The sequence below is a fragment of the Apteryx mantelli genome, chromosome 17, assembly GCF_036417845.1.
Source record: "Apteryx mantelli isolate bAptMan1 chromosome 17, bAptMan1.hap1, whole genome shotgun sequence".
Taxonomy (NCBI): Eukaryota; Metazoa; Chordata; class Aves; order Apterygiformes; family Apterygidae; genus Apteryx; species Apteryx mantelli.
The window spans coordinates 4,801,535-4,829,097 of NC_089994.1; the positions used below are offsets into that span (position 1 = coordinate 4,801,535).

The window sequence follows — 27,563 nt, forward strand, 5'->3', positions numbered from 1 at the left end:
GTTTCAAGTTCTAATTTTAAGGGAACGATCTCAAATACATTACACTTTTAAAAACTGAGATAATTCAAAAGCATAAAAGGGCAGAGAATTATCATCACCAAAGCACTGCACAGAGTACTTAGCAAACAGTCTTACACAAGTTAATGTTATATTAATTATATAAAAACTAAGGCATGGGCTATTTTTGCAAGTGATTTGTCCAGGTTCCCACAGGCACTTCATAGGAGATTTAGAGAAGATACTTTAAATATTGTAATCTAATTCTATTCAATCCTGGACTTCGATAGCTACTGAAGAAAATGTAAAAGGCTTTAAATACTTTTGAATATCAAAAGTTACAACATTATTTATGACATTTCATATGGCATAAATATATGTAAATAAATGTGTAGCCCTGTATCTGTACGCTGTAAGGACGCAACGGTTCTGATAACATTTCCTAGCTGTCCATATTTAAGTTTTTCCTTGTATCTTTACATTCTCATTCATATTCTGTACTCCCAGTGACCCATTAGCCCATGCAAAATTGCATTAAATTCAAATTGTACCCCCTACTAAAGGCCAAAACATGCAGTTCAGAGCGCAAAAACAGACAGCTGCAGCTACAAAGCGATAAGCATAGAAGTCCACCTGCACATTTATGAACGGCAGAACCAAAGACTAAAGAAATATATTGCATGGCATCTTTCTTCCCAAAGCATTTCATAGAAGCATGTAACTTCAACTCTGGACATCTCCCTGACAGTAACATAAAAACAACAGTGTATATGTACATAAAAATTTGGGATCACCACATACGGCAGGAAAAACATAGCTTTTAACAAATTTCATGGAGAGGACACAGGTAGGCTATCATGAGCACCAAAAATCTAACTCTAACCAAAGCTTTCTGACACCCTAAGTTACCAACACTACAAATTTTGATCTTGTAACGTCCAACAGCATTTTAATCTCTCTAAATATACATTTTAATCTGTGTTGTGTTTTAAGGGTCAAAACAAATTAAAGTAAGAATATATATGTTAAAGTTACTGAATATTTTTTCAGAGTTTTTTTTCTTTAAACAGGTTTTACAGTACCAACACTCAGTACTCCCGGAACCTTTTACTTTTTCCCTGCAGTAAGCGTTAGCTGATCCTTACCTAATGGTATCTCTATCAGTTGAGCACATACTACTACCCCTTTTTAAGCAAAACAGTAATTAAGATATGACGAAGCGGCCAAGATCCCAGGCTGACCCATGCAGGCTCAGTTGTCCTACCGGTGAACGACCCTGGGGTCACCGCTTACGAGGAAACCCGCTCGCCTTCCTGCCTACAGCCGAGAGCTGAAGTCAGGTGTGGAGATAACTCTGAAGCTTGGAAAATCCTTCACTCCCTTCCCGGCCGCTACAAGTCCACTAGCCGGTAATGTAGGGTGAAAGCAGCTTTCACCATAAAACGCAAACCTATGGGGAAAGACTTTTGGTTTTGGCATCGGCCACAAAGGGGGCAGACACGGTCGCTAAGCACTGGAGGTGCAAGACCCTTGTGAGATGTCGCCTACAGAGTCCTACAGATTTCGGGTCAGACACGACTTAAACGGACATTGTCCCCAAAGGCGGCCAACTTCAGCGCCGCTGTGCCTTTTCCGGACTTGGGGTTTTCATCGCTTCAGCGGTACCTGAGCCACAGGTGCAAGGGGAGGCGCGAGGTGCCGGGCGGGAGCTGGGCAGGCCCGGGCGACGGCAGGGCCTGGCACGCGGCGCGCTCCGGACGATGAGGCGCGCTCCGGACGATCCGCCCCGGCGCAGGTCCCTCCGGCCGCTCGACGGCGAGGTGCCCGAGCTGCGGGCGCACCTGCAAGAAGCACGCGCGCCGTCAGCATCCCCGCCACCGCCGGGCCCCCGCGCCCCGATATGTGCGTGCGAGTGAAAAAACACGTGTAAATATATATATATATATATATGTGTGTGTGTGTGTGTGTGTGCAGTTATAGGTCCGTGTACGCGCAGGGACGCCCGCGCTCTCCGCCAGGCCGCGGCGAGGGCGGCGCCGGCAGCAGCAGCAGCAGGCCGCGGCCGCCCGGTACCTACCGCCGGGCCGGGCCCCGCCCGCCGCCGCCGCCGCTTCCCGCCCCTCCCCCGGGGCGCGGCGGAAGCGGCGCGGGCGGGAGGGAAGGGAAGGAGGGAGGCAGGGCCTGAGGCGGCCGCCGCGCCAGGCCCCCGCCGCCACCGCCGCCGCGCCGGGGATGCCGCTGCCGCTGCCGGCCCGGCCCGCGCCGCGCCGCTGCCGCCCGCTGCGGCCGCCGGGGGGCTGAGCGCGGAGCCGCGGCGGCGATGGTGCCGGTGCCGTGCGGGGCGGTGCTGTGGCGGCGGCTGCTGAGGAAGCGCTGGGTGCTCGGCGTCGTCTTCGGGCTCTCGCTCGTCTACTTCCTCAGCAGCACCTTCAAGCAGGTCAGTGCCGCCCGGCGGGCCCCGGCCCCGGCTCGGGGAGCTGCGGGGGGGGGTCGCTTTAAGGCCTGCTCCCTCGCGTGCCTTTTTTTCTAAAATTCCTCCGGAAACGGGCAACCTAAAGCGCTGGAACGAAAATAAAATCCGGGGGGGGGGGGCAAAACAAGCCCGTGTGCCGGGGGCGCTGTTCTTGGGGCGCTGTCGCTGCGCCTCGAGGACGTGGTCCCGTAGAAACTGCGCCGTAATTGTTAAAATAAAAATAATGGCATTTTTCTTACATTTTCTCTTTTCTTGTCTTGATACTGATGCTGGAGCATTTTGGAACCGATGCTAGGGAAAAAACAAAAAACAAAAAAACAAACTCTGGGGGACTTGACCGTTCTTGTATGATATCTCTTGCAAACTGTAATTCTACAGCAAAGAGTTTGCAGAAGGGAGAAACACGCGGCCCCAGGGCTGTTTGACAGGACCTGTGCTACCCTTGTGGTTGGCAGTAACTGAGTGCAGCTGTGTTAGCCGCGGTGAACTCGCATGCCCCCGTTTTTATTGACTTATGTTGCTTTCTGTAGCTATAGCAAGTACTGTGCTGCTTGCTCCACTGATGGGGTTTTTGCGTTTCTTGTGCCATGGGATTTGCAACAGTTAGCAGTCTTTAATCAAGGGAGGAGCGCGTGGGTTTGAATGAGAGAAAGCGCTTGTGTGCCTGGTTGCGTTACTGTCTCTCCTTGCAGGAAGAAAGGACGGTGCGGGACCGCAGCCTCCTCCAGGTGCAGGAGCACGAGCAGCCCATCGTGTGGAAGGTGCAGTTCAGCTTGGGAAACAGCAGTCAGCTGAGTAACCAGTGCAGGAATTCGGTTCAGGGGAAGCTCCTCATTACGGATGAACTGGGTATGCTTAACCCCGAGACTTTCCTCTGTGTGCTGCAGTGCTGAATGCTCTGTTGCCCGATCAATCCGGGTTACAACCACTCCTTACCAATGCGTCCCTACCGCGGGCAGCTCGGCTGTCGGCAGTTCATCCGAAGGCCGGGCTGGGTTTGCTGTGGCTGCAGACACTGCTGCGGTGGGTCTGTGCGCAGCAGGCTTGGGTCCTGCTGGGCGTAGTAGCTCAGGCGAGTCTAACCGTAGACTCGAAGAACTCCGGTCGCTTTGCACAGAACTTGGACACTTTGCCTTGTATGGAGGCAATTCAGGATTGGTGTAATTAATGCTCAGCCACAGCTAACAAGCTCACCTGACCCTTGTAGACTCAAGCACGTCTCTGCCCTAGGCTCTGGAAGCAATTTGCTGTGTGTTTTAAGTGCATGGAGTCTTTCTCCTGCGCGCACATGCATCTCCAATGTGCTTTGCGTTGTTCAAGCACTGGGTGTCTCTTGACAACTTTTTTGAACAGCCTTTGATGCCTGGTCATGTTCTGTGTTAAATATTAAATTTAGTACCACCTGAGTTATGCTCGTTGCTGGTTCACTGAAGTCTCTAAAATCACTGATATGCTTACAATTATCCCTTCTAGTCACAACAACAAACTGTGCCAAAAAGATATCAGAACTTGCATAGTTTGCATTTTAAGGTGATATTGTGTATACTGTATTACAGTAGGTACACGGTAGTTGTGCAGGCAGTGCCAGACTGTTGTAAAACTCAGCCCTTTTTCCGAATGCCATTTCAAAGAACTGCTAGGTAGGACTTTGGTCATATTGAGGATCATATTCTACTAAATGGTAAATAAACCCATTCCAAAATAATGCGTTTCTTACTATAGCATTTCTACTCATCATGAGCTTGTTCCCATGGAAGATACGGAGGAATGAGTCTTGCCAGTTGTTACTACTGTTTTTGTTTTTCAGGCTACATCTGTGAGAGGAAGGACCTGCTAGTCAATGGCTGTTGTAACGTCAATGTGCCTAGTACCAAGCTGTACAGCTGCGACAGCTGCCTTCCCAACGGCTGCTGCAGCGTATACGAGTACTGCGTTTCCTGTTGCCTGCAGCCCAACAAAGTGCGTAGAACTTCTCTGTTCAGGTGTTCTCAGTCTGCTCAGGTTGTTCAGTGGCTAAAGATGCTTATTTGTGGGAAACCTTTTCCCTAGAGGGGACAGTTCCTTTTTGTAGAGGGATGAGAAAAGCCTGCTAGGACCATGTGACAAGCTATAAATATAAGTTTAAAAAAAAAATTAAAAAAAAAAAATCCCTCCCACCTTTGAGAGGAAGCATTGGGAGCCTTGTGAAGTGTTTCAACTTCAATGGAATTGCATTTGCTGAAGGGAAGTGATGATAGAATAGTTATTCCAACCAGTATCAGTTTTATGATGTGCACTTCCCTGTATTCCATTAGCCTGGCACTGTGTAAGGCTCCTCTAGATTTTCTTATTATGGTTGAGGTTCCTTGGTGTGTTAACCTTTTAATGCTTTCTAGAAATGCTAAGTGGAACTGCTTGCTATTCCTCTGAAATTTGGTCGGTGTAAGTTAATGTGGGTTTTGATTATTCCATGTTAAAGTAATTTTTTTAAACTGTTTTAGCAACATCTCCTGGAACGTTTCTTGAACCGGGCAGCTATAGCTTTCCAAAACCTCTTCATGGCAGTGGAAGATCGCTTTGAGTTGTGTCTGGCAAAATGTAGAACTTCATCACAGGTGAGACACAAGTATATGTCCAGTGTGAATTGGAGGGCTCAAAAAAGGCAATACCCAAAATGTGCGCTTGAAGAATGGGGCTTGGTCCTATGAGTGGCTGTTTTGTTATGCACATGGGCATATGTATATGTACTGAGGCTATGGCTGAGAGCTAATCTGAAGGCAGTCCTTTGATTAAACAAGGCAAAATAATAACATCAAAAATAAATAAAGAGCACTGTGTATATTTAGAGCAGGATGAGCTTTCTAGCTAAACTAGAAAGAGGCCGGCTGAGTTTAATGGCTGGTGAAGATCTCATTGAATTGTTTTCATCCTTACGAGATCTTCCCCAGTGTGACTTGTTCCCAGTAGCTTCAGAGATGCTATTTATCTTAAGGTATGTTTTTAGATTTTCCCATACATTCATCTCCATAGCCACTCAAGCAAAAAGTATGTGGCAATTTTTTTTTTTTTTTTACTTTTTAAAAACAAAGGTGAACTTCTGTTACCCAGTAAAGTTACAGTGGTTTTATTAGAAGTTTTGGCCAAAAGCAAACATTAGACCTCTTAGAAAATGCTGGTGGAGATGGGGTGCAGCTTAAGTAGTTAATGTAGTACTAGAGATGAATTGTAAACAAGGGGCATAGTTCCTTATCTGTATCTCCAAAGCTTTGCTTACATGTAGTATCTGAACTCTAGCTTTTCCTACCAAAAGCGCACACATCTGAAGCAGCAACTTCATGCCTTGCTTCCCTATAGCATTTGACAGCATTGCCTAAGCATATCTAAACTTTTGGGATGCTCAGTCTGATCCTACCTACTTCTGTAGCTTCCTGAAAAAGAATTTCTGGGTACAGTTCAACATTAGAGTACTGTAATATAGCACCTGACTTTTATTGTGTGTTGGGGGTGCAGTGTTGTTTGAGCCTAGATGACATTGTAATGGGTAGACCTGTTTGGAAATTTTTTGCATACGTATAAACGCTTCGGGTTTTGCCTCTCGTAGCGCAGGGATGTCTTGTTTTAACATGTATTGTTAAGGCTTCTCCTCTTCCCCACAGAGCGTGCAGCATGAAAACACCTACAGAGATCCTATTGCAAAGTACTGCTATGGCGAGTATCCCCCAGAGCTTCTGCCTGTTTGAAAGCTGCATGATCTGAGCACCAAGGGGAAGGAGCTGGAGACTGGAATCCAAAAGAGCAAGGCAACAGCTGTTGCTTTACAAGAGCTTCAGTGTGAATGGCTTATGATGTTTTCAGGGACAAACCCAGAGCTGTACAGTGTAAGGAAGGGATTTGAATTCTCTGGGACTGAATCTTCAGTTGTTACACGACTGCTTTGAGCACTAGGAGGACATTTGAATACTGAAATATTTACTCTAAACAAATAGCTAGCATTTTAGGATGCACGGAGTGGATTTAGGCTATAGAACAGTGTAGAAAAATTATCTAATATAGCTTTGCAGTTGTGCATGAAGGTTCAATTGTGTCTCTGCAGTCCAGAGACTTTCCAGATTGACAGTAATAATTAGAGGATTTTTGCTTTTAGAGGGTAAAGCATGCCTGTTGTGCTTCTCTCTCTGGAGCACTTTCTGACATGCATGGTGTACACTACATATGTAATTATGAATTATTTATTCAGTTTATATGGATTGCTAGCTGAAAGTATTGATGTTTCACATAGCTAGTTGTTGATGCCTTTCAGTTCCTATTTCATTATATTGGGTAGAAAGGATATTTTACATTCTGACTAAAATTGCTTATTTTTTTCCCTCTCTTCTCCTTAGTCTCAAGGATTTGTATTAGGATCACTACAGTGCTTATGTTCCTCCTAGGTGAATTTAAAGCACTCAGAACTCCAATGGAGTTGTTATTCTGTCAAAGTCCCATAACATGAGAGGACAGCGGGGTTTTGCCTGGGATGACATGTTTATTGTCTGTAATGCTTTCCTCATTGCTCTGCAACAGTTTCCTCAAAGAAGAGTCTTAGTCTTATGAACGGCTCTCTGCTAGTCCACTTTCTCACTGGGAGCACTGAAGATTTGGTTGCTTGAATTTATTCATGTCCTGGTGATTCTAATGTACTTCCCTCCTGGTTGTGCAGGAGGCAAAGGGTGGAGTTGTCTAGGATCCCGGTTTAACAAAATGTCCTTGAATATTAAGTAATTACACTAGACTGTCAGAACATTGTGCAAGCCCTCCGGTGAGGACAGCTGTGTCGTAGGAGTTCAGTTAAACAGCCACGATGTTGTGATTTGCAGCATGACATACTTGCTGTTCTTAAATTTCTGTCTCGTCAGAACCGTGCTAGAAGACAGTGTTGGTTCTCCCATCAATTTCCTATGGCTCTCTAAAGTTGCAGCTTAAACCATCTCCTTCTAAAGACTAAGTAAGTCTACTCAACAGGGAGTAGATTTTAGAGAAGCTGTAGGGTATTGACTAAATTTCTATTCTTCCTGAAAGTCAGTATGTGAGCTCCAAGCACTAGACAAAATCATGCTTTTTTTTTTTAAATATATATAGAAAGCTTCATTTCCCTTATTTTTTTTTTTACTTCAGCCATCTCTGTGCAGCTAGAGCGTGATTCCATGACGTTTGACTTTGTGTACGCTTGTTTAAACTGGCACTTTCTATTGCCCGTCTGAGATAAAAACAATCTACAGAGGCTTAAAAAAATTGAACACTCTGGAGTATCCTGGTGTAAAGATCATCTGAAGAATGCTGTTGCAGGATATTCTCTTGTGCTCACAATTAAACCTGCATGTGACGCAAACAAGAAGTGGTGTTACCAGCCATCTGATAAAATCCACTTGTATTGTTTTCACTGTTCTTTCCCAGAAGTCATCAAGTGAGATAATGGTTCTGTCAGCAGATTCTCCTGAAAATCTTGTTTCTCCAAAGCTTAAAAGCCTTAGTGTTAGCAGTTTATCCAGTCACACACCTCTCTCCCCTTTGCTGCCATCCTATGGCAGCTTGCTGCAGCAGACATGATGCAGCGTGAAATGCTGTCTGGAGAGGCTAGCAGAGGTTATTCACTTCGCTTTTCAGTGTTAAACAGACTTTTCACACCTGTTCCACCATTTCATAACTGGTTTTCTCAGAGAAGGCAGTCAGGCTGGTCTGTTATATCATTCCTACTGAGCTGTATTCCAGCACTTCATGTTGTTGCACTGCTACTGATGAGATCAAGATACTGTTGGATTACTATCACTTTCTTTTCCAACTCAGTATTAATTCCTTGGCTGGTTATACCACTGCTTGAAGCAGCGATGGTAAGAAATCGTAAGAACTAACCTGATTCAGACATCTGTGGGAATTCCTGGCCTCTGTCTCTTCCAGAAAAATAGGTGATCAGAAGTGTATCGTGACCATCCTCCTTTCGCTGGGACAGAAACTGCATCTTCCCTCTTGGGTTGTCAAGCTGTTTAAATCCTGTCTATCCTATATGTTAAATCATTAAAAATGCATCTGTGTTCTAAAATACTGCATGTTCTCATGTGTGCCCTTGAACTACAGGGGAACTGTAGCAAAATAATAAGTTTTAATAATGCAATGGAGTAGAAAGGGACACTGAGCTGGAATATGCTTAATAAAGGCAGGGCAGTGGAGGCAAACAGGAAATGTATTTCAATTCAACTTAAAGAAAAGAACATGTTTCTCTTAATGGGGCACAGAAACACCTGTCCCTTTGCAAAACTGGACTGAGCAGGAAAAGGAATGTAAATGATTGCTTCATGCTGTGAGATGTACACATATGACATTTATCACTACTTCTCTCTCTGAAGTATCAACCTACGAACACGTCTGTGTTGCTTAAGTGGCGTCCGTACCTCTTACAAAAAAAGCCTGGTGATTCTGCTGGTAGATTTGGTGGCCAGCAGCACATCCTAAGATTTCCTGAAAAATTCATTCTGCGGTTGTCAGTGACTGTCTGACTCGGGCTTTCTGTTCCTCAGCTAAGAGACTTGAGTTGTTGATTTGTGTTTGGCAGCAGATTTAGTGAGAACAGTCAATGCAGTTAGTAGCTCTGTTTACCTGCACTGGGGTCAAGGCCAGGGATGGCTGAATGGGTTACGCACCCCTTCTTTATTTCCTGTAGTTTGCAAAAATCTTAATGCTAGTGGAAAATGATAGCAGCTCACCTCTAATGAGGAACAGCTATAGTATTTGGCCATGCCAATTTGGAAAGAGTGACCTCTGACAGTAGGGCAGGGCAGTGCTTGCTTTGGCCGTCTCTGCCAAGTTTGAACTTGAGTCATTGGCCTTGGAAGCCGCCTCATTGGGGTGGTATATAGAGAACTGGGTGAAAATGTTTCTTAACTTGATGGGCAAAAAAGATGGGCCTCTGAAAAGGCAAAAACGGGTTTCTGGCTTGGGGCTACCACTGAACGGTTGATGAGTTGGGATCATGGTTTCGGTGTTCTCAGAATCTCACATGTTATCGTGGCAATTCATCACTCTCTCCTGTAAGTGTTCGGGCTCTAATGACTTAAACTTCTAATTATGTTAGGATTAGTGAATTGTAAGTTTCTGAATGTAAAGCACTAAGCACAGCAAATTCTAAACACAATCTTAGTTCTGATACGCTTTGAAAAAGCAAACTTGTTTGCGTTGTCATTTAGCTGAACAGGCTTGAGCTTTAGGATCTGTTCTGTCTTGCGCTCATCACTTAAACTGCAAATGTACTAGTTCCTTTAAACTAGCATCGTAATGTGATATTTGTTCTGTAGTTATTCTAGTCAAGGAGAGGTGTGGGAGGAGGTGAAGAGGAATTCTCTAACTCAGCAAGTTCCACAAAAGCTGGAGTTCAGCAAATTATTGGTGCGTTAATAAGCCCTCTGCATTTCTCTGCAATCTGAGGCAAACAGCTATATGCAGCGGGAGGTGGGAATGCCAAATTCAAAACCTGCAGGGAGTGTTGGGAAGGTACTTCTTCATTTTTGATCTATGTCTGATTAAACAGGCAGTTCTGCCTAATATCTTGGGTCAAACAAGTCTGACTCTTAGCAATGTACATATTGTCTATATTACGTGTTCTGTTTTGAAGCAAACTGAGGCAGGTGGCCCCCAATTTTCTTAGAAATCATGGTTCTTGGCAGATTAGCGTATAGGTCTTGGGCAAGAATTCTTAAGATCCCTATAGACCTACGTATGTTTGCTGTGCTCTGCCTTTTCACTTATTGCAAAACAGAACCCTAAGTTGCAAAGGGGAGAAAAATAAGACACGTACTCTGGCTGAAAAGCCTGTCTTGTTGAAATACACACTAAAAAAGTTTCTACTGAGGGGAGAGAAGATCACAAACTACTGTTGCGAAAGGGACTTGGAGGCAGGTGGTGGCGCACCTGCGATTCTTCCTTAGCTGAGATTACAGCTAGTCTGTTTCTAATATTAATGCTTAAAGCCAGGACCAGCACCTGCTTTCTTGCCAGTTTAATGGAGGTTTCCAATTAAATCTAGCGCTCATTTTATCCACTACATGTTTTCTTTCTTTCTGCCTGCACCTAGGGAATAAGACACTAGTGGGAATCGAGGTGAATGGGAATCGGCTGTCAGCTGTTTCCATGCTGCACAGTATCTGGTTAGGTTTTAAACACCTCCGAGCAGGGGGACTCCTCTGCATTGGTAGTTCCTGCCACTTCTGACCTGGCCTCACTGGGAGCCTTTCGAAGTAGCTATGATACAAATAATACCTATCCCTCTCGCACACACTAGTGAATAAAATACCCCCTTTGGAGAAAGGGGATGCAGCTGGGTGTGACACCCGGGTGCCCAGCCTGCGTGGCATCTTAGGTGCGCGACACCATTGTATGTGTAAAGATGCATGCAGCAGACGTGCAAGACGGCGCTGAGGGGTGCCGCATGCAAAGCGCCCGCCTCGAGTGTCGGGAAACCTTTGCAAGCTGCAGTTACGGAGCAGGTCAGAAATAACGTCCCAGCTTGTGTTAGCTGAGGAAGCAACGCCTGTTCGTACACGGACAGACGGGCTCATGATTTATCCAAATTGCTGATGCCTTGAAAATAGAGTATTAAATTAAATGAATAAATAAATAAAGCAAAACTGTGGTGGTTACGAGCAAGCAGCTGCAGCGTGCCTCTTCTACTGTTCCCCCCCCCCCTCCTTTTCGGCCCCTTCCCCGCTTTGCCTGCGCTGCCCCTCCCGGGCGCAGCGGCGCCGAGCGGCCGGCAGAGGCTCCCGCGGCACGGGCAGGGCCCGAAACTGCCCCGCGCTGCCGCGAGCCGCTCCCCGGCCTTGGCCCGGGCGGCCAAACGCGCACATGAAGCGCAGGGGGGCAGCCGCGGTACCGGCAAGCGCCGGCGCTCAGCTGGGGCAGGGCTGGCGGTGGCGCTGAGGGGCGCCGGGGGCAGCGGCCCCGCCCGCGCGCTTCCCGCCTTTTCTCCTCACCGCCGCTAACGGCGCCGCGGCAGGGAGGCGGCCGCGCCGGACCGGACCGGACCGGACCGGCCTCTCGCCGCCCCGGGGGCTCCGCCGCCTCCCGGTTCGCAGCGGGCAAGGCAGGTAGGAGCGTGCGGCCCCGCGGGCACCGCGCCGGCGCCGAGGCGCTGCGCTGTTTCCGCCGTCGTTTCCTTCGCGCTCGCCCGGTTGCTTCCCCTGCCTGAACCAGCCCGCTGCGGGATTTGGGGGTTTTGGTTAAAACGAGCGCGTACAACCCCCCTTGGTGACACGTAACTCGGTGTTGAAGCCCCCGCCGCCCGGCTGGGTCCCCTGTGCTCGGGGACGTGGCGGGTTGCGGCTCGGGGGTGGGGGAAGCCGCCGCCGCCCCCCCCCCCCCGGCGGTTGCAGTCCTGCACCTCCATCTCCCGCTGTGGGAGCCCGGCCCGGTGCTGAAGTGCAATTCTACCAAAACACATGAACAACGATCTCTTTCTTTGCTCGGTGACACCCGGGAAGACCAGTTCCCGGTGCTCGGCGTGCTTTTTTTTTTTTCCTGTCCTGCTAGTTTGCAAATTCAAGCCGGGCTCTGTCTGAATCATGCATATTCCTCTTTATAAAAGCTTTGCAGCTGAAAGTGAGATGATTTACTGATGATATGCAAACCAGAAAAGCAGTGTTGAATGCTGAAAGTTCTAACCCCAGGCATTTATTGCAAGGCAGGCCCATTCCCAACACCATAATCAATTAACAATTAAGCGAGAAATGTTATTTACCTTTCGAAGTTGGCATAGTGAAATTTCGCAGCTCTGAGTTTCTCTCTACAGCTCTAAAAGTCTCGTTTTTCTTTCTTATGTAAAAACTGAGGTTTCTGCGTGGTGACCTTACTCCAGCAGCTGCAACTGAAAGCAAAGGACCCATGAAAAAATTGCAGGAGTTGGAACCAGTGAGAGCCCTGTTACTTCTGCAGTACGAGTGAAATGAAAATCAAACTTCACCCTGTAGGGCTTAGTTTGTCCTGTACAGCAAATAGAAATTCATTCAGTTTTTTTGATAGACAATATTCATATATAGAAGATTTGTAAAGGAGTTGTAGTTTTTATGAAGTCACTTTTTTTTTCTGACCTGATTCCTGCAACCCAATTGTTGGAATTTAATAAGTGCTTTAAGTTGAGTAAAGACTGCGAGTTTTGGACCTTCTCGGGACCCTCGCTGGCTTCTTGCCAGTCAGCTTTCAGGTAGATTCCATTTAAAGAGCTGATATATTCTTTCCTCAAAACCAGGGTTTGCACTGGAAACTGCAAGGGACCAGGCTATTAAAGCAAATTAAGCTATCTATTTGTGAGCATCAGTGAAATGTTTTTTGATGTTACACTGTCTGCACTTGTCACAGTCCTGCCACATCAAGGTTAGAGTGAGAAGGTGACTAGCTGGCAGTCACTTAATCAAACAGAGATGTTGATTTCTCAGGTAACGCAGGCAGGGTGAGGCTTGCATGCTCTGTTGCTTTTAACAACCGGATAATGAATATGCTTTCCAGAATTCGTGTTTCTCGTAGTGGAAGCAGCAGCTGCATGTGATCTGTGTCGCTGTCAAGGGAAAGTGAGATGTAGTTAATTCAGGGCTATGCAACAAAGACATATTGATCAGGGCTCTTCTTGCTGTGGTTGAGTATCTGCAGTGACAATGGCAATGCAGCAGACCGAAATGGCAAAACCAAATATGCTTTTGTCTTAAGAATACAAAAGAGAGAGGGCTTACCGCCTAGCCCCAGCGCTGAGCACCAGCAGTCTCGGAACAGTTCTGCTCCCGTCTTCAAAGGGTCAGTAAGATTCGGAGACCAAGTGAAAAGGACACATCTTGCTCATGGCCTTGTAAATACACTTCATTTGTAGCCATAAGGTTAAAATCATGGACTCAGTGCAAACAGCTTACAATGGATCAGTTTCACATGATTAAAAAAGCAAACTATGTTTATGTCGTCTAGGTAAAGTTATACCGAGCTTCTTAGAAAGGTACTGAATATTGCAAGAATTGTGTGGAGTGGGTATACGCGTTGTGTTTACACTGCTGCTTCTCTCCTAGATATGGATGATTATGCGCTGTATATTTTTTGGTAGTGTTCATGTAGCTGTGTATATTTTTGGTGCAAAGCTAAACGTCCTTGTATACTGGTTTTCTAATAAAAAAATGTAATTACTATTTTTATGTCTACAGGGGTACCCAACTCGTTTTCTGTCTTCTCACCTTTCCTTCCTGCCAGTTTTCCTTAGCAGCGATGTCTGCTTTTCTTTTGTTCGTGTATTGTGCAGAGGAAAAATGGGCGCTAACAGGTTTGCTAATTACTTTAAAATTCTTCCAAGCCTTGTTCTCTTCAGATCATTCTATTAGCTAAAGTAATGGAGTGCGATGGCATGAGGGCTCCCACACTTTTCATTACATAAGGTCTTTCTGATGCAATATATTACTGGCATTGTCTTCTGGGGCTGTCACCAACAGCTTTTGATTTTCTAAACCTGCTGTTTTCTTTAATCTCAACATCCCTGTCTTGCTGCTATGTTAATCCTCTTTATCTTTCCTGAATTACTTTTAAGGGCACAGTGCTGCTAGCCCCCTGCTTCCTCAGGGTTTGCTGGGAACTAGCAAAGCTGAGTCCTGGGTGCTCAGCATCTTGCAGGACAGTCCTGTGATCAGTGTCATTGCCCTCATCCACATCCGTGCAACGCGTTCCTGTCAGTTTTAAGCTTTTACTACTATATCCTAAGGCAGGATCTTCACCCTCACTGCATTGTTTCACCACTGACGCCTATTTTGCTATCCTCAGTGCAACCTATCCGTGTTGTCAATGTCATCTCCTTCAGCAGTATTTACTGCAGCGTACTTTTGTCTCATCACTGTGATTATATTAGCTCTGGTGATTGTACTATCACCTCATTACTGAAATAAAGTTAACATTAATGAGAGTCATGCAGCTAACCCTCTGCTCACCTCTCTGGAAATTTATTCTAATGATGAAAAGGTGGTGCGTGTGGGTCTATTTAAAACTGAGCTATCTCTTTTTCCCACCCCCACCTAGCTGCCTACCGAATTCAGTGTGAAATATTGTATTTGTTATGAAGTGTTGATGATGCAAAAGAATTCAAATACATTATACAACATTAACAAGGACAAATGCTACTGGTTAAACACTGATCTATAGACTGGTCTGCTACAGAGTTCCTTTATGACCCAAATTTTGATGTTGCTGCTTCTTCTAGAAAGGAATTCTAATATCTGACTCCCAAGATAAATTAGCTATAAAGCACTTGGAAGTCCTGTTGGGTATGCTAGGAAAGTTAAAGATATTATCATGTATAACAGTAATTGCACCTATAAATGGAATGTAGCATTGTGGAAATTGTTTATAAAAGACACTAAAACAGCCATGTAAGAGAAATGTTCTGAGCTGAAAGAAGAAATATAATTTAGATAAGCAAAAATTAATGAGTTAAGTCAAATATGCATGATGCTTGAGCTAAGCAAAGAGGTTCATAAGATCTTTTGGTGATCAGAGTTTAGATTTACAATAAGAGCAGTCATTTTACTGTCGGTCACTGCTAGGGAAGCTGTATCAGTAGTTGTTTTTTTTTTTTTCTTATAAATGAAAGGTTAGAGAATATGAATTCTCTTTACATTAAATACTCTTACAACAGTTACCATGATGTGGTCTCAGTCCTGTCTGAGGCCACTGTCTGCTGCAGCAGCACAGGTTAACTAGAAAGATGAGAATACTGCCTTAAAAAGAATACATCTTCTGAATCCACCTTCCTGTTTCATGTTTTACTTCAATGCCACCTATTCACTTATGAAACAAGACTGACCCTGGCATAGTTTAAGATGTCCAAACTGGTTGCTGCAGAGAAGTTGCACCTATTTTAAAGAGCTTTTATTAAAAATAAATAAATAAATAATGTTGTTTTCCCCAGACTATGTTGTGAGGGGACAAGCCTCCCTTGTTTTCAAAAATATTAAGATCTGTCTTATTAAAAAATATGACCAACCTGTGCAGTAAATGGAATATTTTCGACCCTGAAAACTTCTAAAGTGCTTACTTTAGGCTTTCAAAGAAAAAAATATCCAAGGATTATCAAAGCAGAAGGAGTAGTGAACTGTTACTGTAGTAATAATCATGCTTTGACCTATTTCACATGCCACAGTCTAGAAGTGTACCTTGTACATATTTGCGTGTTTTTTTTTTAAACCAGAGAGTTCACAAGAAGAAGGTAGCCCTGTCACCAAAAGAGAAGCTTTCCAATAGGGACGCTGTCTGAGTTAGCCTTTTCAAAGGTCAAAATCTTAAACAAAATAGGTAAAGCTGGATAAAGGTAACCCTTTACAAAGGTTGGTGAAATAACATTGTCGCCCTTTGGCAGAGAGAGGAATTGAAACACGGTGTTTAGGAGACGTCGTTGTTGTCGGATTCTGCGTAGCCAGCCTGGGCACGGCAGCCAAAACCGGCCCCTGGACTGCTGCTGGGCTCTGCCTGCTGGGGGCTTCTGCTGTCTCTTTCCGAGGCTGCTACCGTTGTGTCTGGACACGGCACTGACTCGTGTATACAACTGCAAGCTATTCGTGAGTATATCGGGTTGAATCGTGCTGCATGAAGTTATTTTTATTATGTTTAATTTGAAAGATTTTTTAAAAGACTCTCCCCTAAACCAGCCTTTGGTATAGATATAATAAAATACTAAACATACTGGACATATGTATACACTATTTATATATATATACACTATACTAGATATAATAAAATACTAGATATAATAAAATACATAATAAAATACTCTGTGTATAAGCAAGGTGAATTAAATCATTTTCAGCTCATATTTCACGGTCATTCCTACTGCTCCTGCAAGCATTCTCTGTTTTGAAAATAATCTCTATCGGCTGCAGGTATTCAGTTCGCAGTTTGTTTTTTTCCCTTTATGTGCACATCCCCCTTTTCTCCCACCTGCTTCCCAGCTTGGCTTTTCTCATCTTGATGCCCAGAAAATGCCAGTGTCTAGTTGAATGAGCTCTGCTATAAATCAAAGTGTCATCACTTAGCTGGTAGAAGTGATTTAATTAATGCGTCATGCCATCCCCAGAGCGTCTCCCCACCTGACTGCTAATCAACCTTCATCAGCAGGAGGAAAACGTAGCCCTTCTTAGAACTGTGCAGGAGAGACCGAAGGAAAGACAGTTAATTGCAGCTGCAGAGATCAGCCTGTCGCTTGTCTCTCATCTGTAGGCTGAATTTTTAAATACTGCTGTCCTAGTCTCTTACAAACCATACTTAACTGCATTAATATAGAAATTATCTAGTATCATAGCAGCAGTCACTTTCTTTCAGGAAATATATGTGGCAGATGACATGTTTAACAGCAGCCTCTTGTGCACGTAAGCGTATAAGCAACTTTTACAACCAGGGTACTGGCTGTATGGGAACGATCAGTTTATGCTAAATGCTTCCTGCGCACTGTGGATGCACTTCGTAGTTAGGCGGAGCTGTGCAATTAGCGCTGCAGATCACTGAGCCAAAAGTGATCGTGCTAATATGGAATTGCAGGGCAGCTACTGTAAGCTGTTGGTGCTCTGCTGGCTTCTGAATGAGTAGTTGGTAGTTCTATCTCAGGTGCATGTGTGTGAAAAAGATAATTTCTGTGCAAGCCAGAGCACTTGCCCATTTCAGTTTGGTGACTCGGTCGCTTAGGGCAGGGTCTGTGCTAATGGGAGTCTCAACCTCCATCTGCTAGTAACATGGGCAGAATGAGAACTAAGGGAGTGTTGTATTTGTGATTATTCATGTTTATAGAGGCAGTCAAGAAAAATAAGGAAAATAGCACTTGTGGGAGACTGTTTTTCTGGTAGCTATATTAGGAGACAGAGTCAGGGTTCCTGCTTTCTAGGTTTGACTGCTCCTGGATTGCAAAATGACCATGAGAAAGATGTTTAAGTAGTTTGTATCTAAGTTCCCCCCAAATTTAACATTCATCTGCTAGGGAAGAGACCACTAGCTGCTAGACAGGGACATGTTCTGCTCTCTCTTCAAATAGCTGATTCTGCTGAAGCAGACGGCTCTGCACCACCTTCTGCGGAGGTCACTGAGACTGATCAATAAGACAAGCAGCAATTGGCCCAAAGTTGCTTTAAGGTCCATAGGCCGTTGGGATGACATAAGTGCAGTATATGCATATAGTATATGCAGTATATTCCTGCAGGTAGTAGGGGGTACCTCTCTGCTTTTGGAGCCTGAGACAGTCTTCAAATATGGCTTTTGGGTGAGCTTCGGAGCACAGTGTGGGAGAAAAGCATGGCCCTGCCGAACTCTTAGCGCACACTAAAGAGTGCCACAAGCTCTAGGATGTGTGGGCTGGGCCTGGCCGCGATGGGTCATCTCCAGATAACCCACAGCCCCTTATGGTGATGCCACGTAGCCTGTATCAGGCACGTTGTCAGCCGGTGATCCTTCCTGGAAGGACCCGCCACATGGTCAGCCGCACGCACCGCTTTGTCCTCTTTCCTAATCTGTCCTCCGACAAACAGTACGGAGGCAGCTACGGACGCTGGGCAATGACGCTAGTTCTTCAGTTGCATCTCTGTATCGTCTCGTGTCGCGCGGGACTGGTGTCCTGAGCCACAGCCCCAAGGCTGGGTGCTCTGCGACCTGACCAGAGAAAATTACCCTTACGGTTAAGCAGCTGTTTCCTTTGTAAGTCCATAATTTGGAGGGTTTATTACATAGGCATAAAAGTCCTCTCCAGGCAGAGATTTGGCAGACAAAGTCCAGCCGGGGAGCTGTTCAATCATTTGTTAGTTTGTTTATTTTTACATCTGTTTGGCAATTCTTTTAGTATTTTCTACACAATGCAGCAGAAAAAAACACAATTGCAGTAATTTTCAGTTGCTTACCATTAAGGCTTTTATTGATCTTTATTCTACTATTCATTATTTATGATATATTTGAAGAAATAAACAGGTTTTACTATATTAGAAGTATTTACTATGTAAACAGGTGCCGTTTTCAAATAGCAGGTTTTTTCCTACACTTTATTAATTTCCTAGGTTAATCTATGTGCTTTATTTTATTTGCTTCCATCAAATTCTGATGTTCTGCTATTGCTTATTGCTGGTTTTGTACAAGGCTACTCCTTAGGTGATTCAATAGACAGTAGACCCTGTTCACTGTATTCCTTCTTCTTGCTATTTTTATTCTTTCCCCAGCTTTCCTGACAGAACTGAAAGTCTGGAACCAAGCTGCATAAATTCTGTCTTTTTGGTGATTTAAATTGAGAAGAACTCTTTTAAGGTAGTGGAATTGCTGTAAATTTATCCCAGTAGCAGAATTTGTGCCGAATGAGGACTTTTTCTTTAGGAAATGCTGTGGAATATAACCTCTGTCAATTTGATCTCTGAAGAGAAATGTGTCCTCGGGCTTTCTAAAATTCCACAGCATCCTTCATTTCTGCTGTTTAAACCACACCTGAGCTAGCTGAAAAGCAAGATTCACTGATACCCATAGCAACCAATGCCAAATAAACCTGTCTTCCTTTGCAGGATTTTGCTCAGGGCATAAAAATGAATGGCTGGCCTTGTTGTAAGGGTTATGCTGCAGGTGAGCAACCGCAGCCATTTCTGAGCAGGTATTTAGATACTGGTGAATCTTAGTGCTGGCAAAGGCTGAGCTTGTAAGCGCTGCACCTGCATGTTGTGGTTTTTCTCCTCTTAAAGTGCATTGACTTGACAGGATCTGATAACTTAAATCTAGGTTGTCATCTGGCCAGTTCTGATAAAATATTTTAATGAACTTCTTCACAGAGGGGGAAAAAAGCTGTGAGTGTGTTTTCCTATCACCCTTTTAATTAATTTTACCATTCTAAATTCCTCCCCGTGCACTGAGCAGGTCGCAGTATAAAGAGATACGTACTGCATTAACGGTGCTGCCCTCTGAACTAGGAATGGCAGCTTTGGAGGGCCTGGACAACGTCGGAAGGAAAAACTGTGCTTTCTGTCCAAGTGCTGAGTTCTGAGAATACAAAAAGTCAGTAATTTTATGCGTATTGTCACCCATCGCCCCTTTTGGAGGAGAGCGGCGCGACTAGGTTCCCGTGGGCAGGAGGGTGGCGTAGGGAGCCGTGGCCGTGCGTGCCTTGGCTGCCAGCTTGCGGTCGGGCTGCTTCACCTGTGTCTGGTCCTCTTCTGCGGACACCTCGTGAAACCTGGCTGTCGCGCAGCAGAGCAAAGCTTGTGTTCTTAGCGCAGGTGGGCCGAAGGTCTGATGCTGCTCTCCCAGCAAATATGGCATTAACCAGGAAGTTCCTAAGCACTTACCGATTCATTAGTGGTACGTAAAAGAGCGTGCCTCATCAAAAGCTTTCCATCAGAAGTTTTTTTCTGAAGCAAATTGCTTTTTGAGTAAATAGAAATGGTAAAAAAAAAAAAAAAGAGTCATTTTTTGCTTTAAGAATATTAATTTCTGGGGGGAAAAAATGGTAGCCAGGTGCTTCCGTTTTGATTTTTGAAACCTAAATTTTCTTTAGGTTTCAGGTTAGGTTTGGATTTCTTTTCTTGACATTTTTACATGCTGTGAAAAATTTTAACTCACTCTGAATAACAAACAGATATAGGATAAGCCTTTTTCAACAAAAAAAAATTCAGATGAAATGGATAATATGCACTTGAGAGAGGAACAGATCAGGAGCCTGGAGAGAAAGTTACCTTTTTTGTGGAGAAAGGAGGAGAAGGAGGACTGTCATTCCTGAAGGTATCAGAAATGCAATTTTTTTATTCTCTTCTGTGTCTGTCTCTCATGCTCGTTTTTGTGTGTGTATTAAGTTGCTCTTGCTGAGCTCTGCATTGAGATGTGTCATTGTGATAAATCACTTTTACTGGAGATTATATTTTTCCTCCAAATGAAGCTGCCAGCAAGGCACATTTTAATAGTTGCAAGTGGCTGCAACATTTTCAGTCACCTTTTCTCTCTCTCTCTCTCTCACTGTCGTCAAAATATTATTTGATAAATTCTGACTGCCTTATTTGTAGAGGACCATGTCGTCCAATGGGGGGGAAAAAATAAGGTGGCAGAGGTGGCAATTAACAACTGTCAGCACTGGTCAAGGACCATTATAGATATAAGTAAATCTGTTTTCCTCCCACCTTTCTTGCTTATACTCGAGAAATTCCAGGCACCTTATAGTATTATTCAATGAAACTGTCCAAGATCCCTGTGAAGCAAATAACCATAGAAATTTAAGGGACTTGCCTGAGATCAAAGAGTAGATCCGCAGCAGGGCTGTGAGGAAGGACCGTCAAGCTGTTTGAGAACCTCATCTGCCCAATGGTTAGTGAATGTTTTTTTCTGATTGCCACTCTGAATCTATTCTGGCTGTTTTCCACTTACTTGTAGATAGTCTGATATTTTGATATTGACACCGGTTTTACCCCCTAATGAATTGAAAAATAAAGGTAGGAAATACCCCTCACATTATATCTGTAGTAAGAGTGCTGTGAAAGAACTTCATTACATTAGAAAATTCTGTATCTCTGTTATTTTCAAAATGCCAACAACTGAGAAATGGAATGGCTGCAAAATGTTGACCATAGCAATTTTTTTTTTGAAAAATTTGTATTCAGGGACATCAAAATCATTACACAATTAGTTTTGATTTTTGGCAAGTTATTAATTCATTTTTGAGGAAATTATTTTGTTTTTCTTGTATTAAAAACGGTTATAGCAGAACCTTTCCCCTTTTAAGCTAAAAGGCATTCAATATTAAGGAAGATCAAAATGGAAATATTTCTGGTCAAAAGAAGTATTTCAGTATTCAGTCCTGTGCTGCGGCAAGCTGCCCCCAGGCTTGGGGCACCGCCGGCGAGAGGCCTGGCTGCCTAGGAGGCCTACGCAACGTGGGCAGAGGGGCCCGGCAAGCACAGGCTGTGGGAGACACCTCTCCTCCTGGAGAAAAGGTGAACTTCCTGCGACTGGGGTTAGGACCAGAGCTGTTCCTGAGGGCAGCGGCTCCTGCGAAGAAGCAGGAGAAGTAGACCTGAGAATTGGGTGTCAGTAAAGCACGAATAATTGGAAAGTTTGTGAAGATGAACTCATCTTTTCCCAGGGGAGAAGATTTCAAGAGACTGGTATGAGGCACTCGGTAGATTGTGCCTATGTGACTCAAAAGCAAAAAGACTAATTGCCTGTAAAATAAGGTGCCAGTGTCTGGCTTTTAGCGAGTGTCAGTTGTATGGATCACTCCAGCAAGCCTGAAATGAACTACTTTATTTTTTTTTGGCACTGCCATTGAGCCAAACTTTGTTTTATCTGTAAAGCCTCAATTATCCCTTGACTATCAGCTTCAGTGGTGCCAGCTTAAATGCAGTCCAAGTAACAAATAATAGGTTTTACAAACTGATGGCTTTTTGATGTACTTGACAGTCACTTAGTAGGTGAGAGTTTTATTCCCCAGGAAACAGCTGGTCAAATCCCAGCTGGAACCTGTAGGCTAATTAAAGCAATGGGAATTAGTACTTCATAGATACGTAAAGTAAAACATCTCCTCCTCCCAAAGGTGGCCGGTTACTCAAGGGTAGGATTGAGACGCTCAGTCGGTGAAGTGACTGATGTTACTGCTCAGGCTGCACCAGCGACGTGGACAAACAGGATACAAAGTTTTCCAGACTGGCCCCCCTCTTGCCGAACTTCTGTTTGTCCTGATTTGGTTCCTTTGCTCTAAAATTTCTGAACTCTTTCCCATTTTTGTTTTCTTTCCAATTTATCCCCTTAGATGATTTCCATGTTACTTTGCCCTTGAATGCCATTTATAGAGAGTGGGTGAAAATTCTGTGATTTCATCTTCCTGCGTGAAAGTCAAACATGCGATTCCCTTTCTGGCATCTTATGTCTGCACTGTTCACACTGATACCTAATTTTTGGAAGTCTCCAAAGTCCTTCGTGTTTCAGAGTTCATACAGTGCTTCGTTCTGTTCCCCCTTCCTTTTAAACTGTGCATTGCTGGTGGGTATTCAAAAGCCATCTTGATTTATGATTTTCTGTGCGTTTTTTTTTCTTGAAAAGATCTGAGAAAAACCAGGAACATTACAATAGGTCCCATAGAAACTTCTCTGTCTGCATGTGACCTGGAGATGCACCAGGCATGCGCTTCTATTTTTCTGGCTGAACCTCTCATCTTTCAAAAGTGAATTCCTTTAGAAAAGGAAGGAGAAATAGGCTGGGTTTTCAAAGCTAATTTCCAGATGTTAAACGCCCTCATCTCTTTAAATATCAGGCCCATGATTCTGTTAAGATGCTATGAAAATCAGTCATCTGCTAGAAAAATAGTGTCTGGGAGAGCTACTGAAACGGTTGTGGCCAAGGTAAGAGGGGTACGGTATGTAGTCCCACAAAGCTGAAGAGGGCTTCTTGGTCAGGAAGGAGAGCCCTCTTCCTCTGTGGCTTACTTGATAAACACTTTTAATTATCAGCATTGCCATTTGCATAGTGACGCTGTGCAGCCGGCCACATGCAGGGAATGGCATTAGCCATGTGCTCTGGCAGCGCTCACGCACGGGAAGGATTGGTGGGAGAATGCTAGCTGTGAGCCGAAGGAGGATCGCCGTTGCACGTCGAAGCGCAGGGCTGGCTGCCCGACGAACAGGCCGACCGTGTTGGATTGTGGAATTCCTTGGCCGCTTGAGCTGTGCTCGGAAACGTGGCAATTTGCTGGCCTGCATCAAGAGCCGCTTTCTGGTGGTTGCAGGGAGCTACTACTTTTGGTTGGGTCCCTTTAGGGCCAACTGTCTTTTTTTTTTTGAACTCATGATTCAAAGCTGTAAGTGTAGGGAGCGACTTTTTGAGAGAGATCCAGGCATCTTAATGTAATGGTCAGCTGCACTTTGATATCCTGTGGTTTTGATTTTGGCTCCTGCTTCCCTGTAGCATAGATGAGTAGACACTGCATTTCATAGTCTCGTGTGCTAGCGTACAGTGAAATAAGAGCAGGCTGTGAGAAAAGATGGATGACTGCTTTACCTTGAAGGCTATAAACACAGCTGCGTAGATCAGCAGATGGCAGACTACCGCTAGCAATGGGCCACAAGCAATATGCTGTGTTCCTCTTCCCTGTACTGTTCTAGCAGATGGGAGGCCTCTGAAGGGAAAATGGGATATGCTTGTACTGCAGTGGTCCCTCCAATTCTGCAACCGTACGTTTGGTTCGTGCTTCTCTTTTGGGGGACATTTTTCCCCAGTGACACATGATTCAGGATGAGCAAAGACAGTCTAGTTTGTTGTGTGTGCTGTTTTATGACTCTTTGTGACCTTGTAACGGATATCACCCTCTTCTTTAAGCTAAGACTAATCTTAAAGATGTAGAATGAGATTTAATAAATACCATCATTTCTGACACTTGATACAGTTACCAGTGAAGTTTTTGGACTGCAGAGCCAAGATCAGGCAATGACATTCAGAGAAGAGGAATGTATCAAAATTAATCTGCTCCATCTGGGACAGTTGGAGCTTAGCTGCCAGTGAAGCCATAGCAAACAACAGGAATGCATCTTCCAGAGTGACATGGCATTTAGAGTAAATAAATCCTAATGTTGTCCTCTTGCTGAGGTAGTTACCTTTGTCCACCAGCAAAAAACTGTATCATAGATGCTGCTCTTCTGCATAAGTGAGTACCTGTGCATGGTGCAGCATTTGCACCTTAGGTATAAGTAGGTATTAGTATAAGAGAAATAAATTGATTTTTGGTCCTAAAAATTGACTGTTTACTTGTGTCTTCTTGGTATCAGAGTTTCCCAGTAGAAATCTTTCTTAGTGCTGTGAAGAACAAGAAGTGAAACACTGTCTCCCAGCATGTGCGATTAGATAGCCTCTGCCATCCACCGACCAAAACTCCTCCGTGAAGCACCTTGGTAATATCCTGTTGGTAGTGTGCTTATATCTGTGTAGCAGCAAAGGTTATTTTCCAGATATCTCATTTTTATAGGGCTATCAGAGCTGTTCTACAGAAGAATTTTCCTCTCTTGCACGTGAAAAATTATGAATTAGTTTTGGTTTACATTTTTCTCTGCTTCCGAAGTGCTTAGCAAATGAAACAGGCAGCAGAGGGTGAATATTCCCGTCCGTCATCTCCTGTTTGTATATGCTGGTCAAGACCTAAAAATCCTCTTAGAGGGAAAGGGAAAAAACTCTGGAGACTTCCCTTTATGCATTTGCTTCAAAATAAATGCTTCCATTTAAAGCCCCAAACCCTGTAAAGTAACTTTGTCCACTGGCTGTATAATGACATGAAACCAAGAGAGCGCCAGTATGGAAGGCTGCCTCTTCCGCAGCAGTCTGGGTCTGTAATTCTGGCTTCCCAGCATGGGCTGACCCCAGCAGAGATTCAGTTCAAGGCTCCTTTTCACGTTTCAGAAGGAATGATGGGCGGCCACCATGGGTTGTTTGGAGTTGTCATGTCACATCAGCCATTGCAAAAATCCTATTTCTAACCACAGCCAATGATACAAGAATACTACGGCACCACTCGATAACACGCCCAAGAAAATTTCCTCCTAATCCTCTCTTGTTAGAAGAAAAGCAGTGTTCCAGGGCTTTCTTTTTCTTGAAGGATTTTCGAGCTTGACCAGCTGTATTTTTGTGAACGCATCTTCAGATGACCTCTTGGAGCCAGAATCTCAACAGATACCAAAGAGAACTCTATAATATGAATTTACGCAATGTGGTTTCTGCAAAAAATGCAGTAGTAAGGAAAACAGGGGTTGAGAATGATTGCATATTGCAGGGGAACAAAAATAATAGTTGGATATTCTAAGGTTTGCTGTTGAGATTAGTATCTTTAATATATTAATGCCCTGTAGAAAATGGACAATAAACTTTCAAAATTTATGGATAAAAACCATGGAGCTTGTAATGTCATGCAAAGCTAAGTAAATCACTGGGCCAATCATGATAGTAGATGAAATTTTGTTTGGCTAAGTGTCAAGCACTACATGCAGGCAAAAATAATCTAGGTATTTTATAATTTTGTAATTTATATAATGATACTGATGGACTTCAAACTTCCCATAACCTCTAAGAAAGTATTGAGCGGTCATTGTGAATATTTAATTCAATAAGACGTCTACCTAATAACTAGAGATTGTAGCAAAATGGTTGGGACACCTAGGAGTGTTGTACATGGGACAGAGTGAGAGAGAATGGGTGGAAACTGTATCATCACATTGAGTATTCATTTTCTTCTGTGACCTGTGGTTTCCCATAAGGCTGGGATTTGTCTCCATCTTACTCAACCTGTGTATCAGAGTCCTATTGCTCTTTTCTTTTACATTTCCAGTGCTTTGGGCATCTAAATAGCTATAAATGCCACAAAAACGTAAGATACAACTGAGCAAAAGGATGTATAACAGCAAAAGGAGATTTGATGTGTGCATTCTTGACCTTCGGTTCCTGCTTGTATATAAAATGCAGCCATTTATCTACCAACCCAGCATCTCACTGCCTTGCTGTGTTCAGTTCCCAGGTTCACCAGCAGAGCTCAAGGTCTCTTCCTCGTATTCAGTGTGGCTTATGCAGTCTGCCATAGCCGCTGGACATCATCTCTATAAGATCACGGTGTCTCCCTGTCCCAGTCCATACAGCTATTCTAGAGCTGTCAGTGGTACAGAAAAATAAACTTTCCCTGGAGCTGGGCAAGACCAAGTTTGTTCCTGACAAGATGATGATTGTGAAATTTCCATTTTTAGAAGTGAGTGGAAAAACTAGTTTACATTGCTCATTTTGTCACCAGTTGCTCATCCGGAGTCAGATACACAGTTGCTCCTCTTCCTTTTCCCACATCTGCTTCTGAAACCCTGACATTTTAGCCTTTTAGGGACTTGCAAATTGTACAAGATGCAACCTTAAAGCAGCTAACACTGCATTAAATACAAACTTGTTTCATACTTGATGTTCCATAGACAGTTTGTATAAAACTTTTAGTGAGAACAAAAGTTCCCTTTCATTTATATAGTAAGTTCCTTTTTTCTGCAGTACTATTCTTAGGTTACTGTGTCACGGATGATCAAATATTTGCTTCAAAAGTTTATTTGTGAACCGACATCACAAACCACGAAGGCTTCATAACTGACAATCTACTTCTTGTGAGTAAGTATTAAATAAAGCCCTAGAGACTTTGTAGAAGAGTTTGCGGCTTCCTCATTTCCATTAGTTTGGGCTGCCCTGGCTTAAAGCAGCCTGGCTTTTGATAGTGTCTCAGATGAGCAGCACTAACAGCTGCCCTAGGGTAACAGGCACAGAGTTACACTAAAGTTTTAAGCATAGGAAGGGCTCAGTTCAGATCACCAAACAGCAATTATTTATGCCATCCAGAGTACCTAACTCTCCAAAATACTTCCAGACCTTTCCAGCGTTTCTCGGTCTAATCAAAAGACCAAACATCAGAAGAGAAAAAATGCAAGTTGTTTTGTGATCACTTGGAAAACGATCTGCAGTGACTACCTTAGGTCACAAAAATGAACCCTGGAGAAATAATTGACTTGTACCTAAAGGTACTGTCACACCTTCAAGGAGCAGATGGTGCGAGGAAGGATAAGGGACACAGAGACTCTGTAATATTGGTTCATCTTGTAAAGATAGCATCAGAAAAGGTAACATCAGAAGATAAGGAAAGAGTCTGAAACCAGAATACATTCTGATCTGTAAACTCGCACAGCAATAAGCATTGCATTAGTAGTCTAAATCCAGGCTCACTATTCATTATAAACCCATACGTCTGTACTTATAAAGGTAGTTCTTCGAACAGTGAGATTCAGAAATACCCATTAAAAACTAGCATGCAAAACACTAGTAAAAACTCCCAGTGTTCCCCAAGCATGCCAGATTCAACATCCCTTTAAAGAATTGGGTTAGCTACTGACTGCGTAACCCAGCATGTAACAGCGGAGGTGAGGCAGTCCTAGGACAAAGATTGCTCTAAAGGTGTATTGCTGTCCTTCACAAAAACTGAACCTGCCTTGGGATGCCTGCAGCTCGTGAACCATTCATTTCTGGGACACAGAAATATAAAATAGAATTAGTTTTAATTTCTGTAAACAAGCTGGCTTTGGAA

General features: G+C 44.0%; 2 protein-coding genes and 1 long non-coding RNA gene across 6 annotated transcripts in view; 2 read left to right on the forward strand and 1 right to left on the reverse strand.

Moving 5' to 3' along the window:
• RNFT2 (ring finger protein, transmembrane 2) overlaps window positions 1–1,831 on the reverse strand; it is a 30,369-nt gene extending 28,538 nt beyond the window's left edge. The window contains exon 1 of the mRNA XM_013945023.2: window positions 1,663–1,831. The gene's annotated coding sequence lies outside the window, so the exon portion shown is untranslated. The remainder of the gene's footprint in view (window positions 1–1,662) is intronic.
• A 437-nt stretch (window positions 1,832–2,268) lies between these two features.
• SPRING1 (SREBF pathway regulator in golgi 1) lies at window positions 2,269–10,517 on the forward strand. The gene is made up of 5 exons (XM_067307088.1): window positions 2,269–2,434; window positions 3,163–3,319; window positions 4,278–4,429; window positions 4,951–5,064; window positions 6,106–10,517. The coding sequence occupies exons 1-5, from the start codon at window positions 2,318–2,320 to the stop codon at window positions 6,187–6,189; spliced, it is 624 nt and encodes a 207-aa protein (XP_067163189.1). The 5' UTR covers window positions 2,269–2,317; the 3' UTR covers window positions 6,190–10,517.
• A 789-nt stretch (window positions 10,518–11,306) lies between these two features.
• The window catches only part of LOC136993565 (uncharacterized), a 93,956-nt gene continuing 77,699 nt past the window's right edge, over window positions 11,307–27,563 (forward strand). For all 4 annotated transcript variants that reach the window (XR_010885939.1, XR_010885938.1, XR_010885940.1 and 1 more), the window contains exon 1: window positions 11,307–11,562. This is a non-coding gene — a long non-coding RNA (uncharacterized lncRNA). The remainder of the gene's footprint in view (window positions 11,563–27,563) is intronic.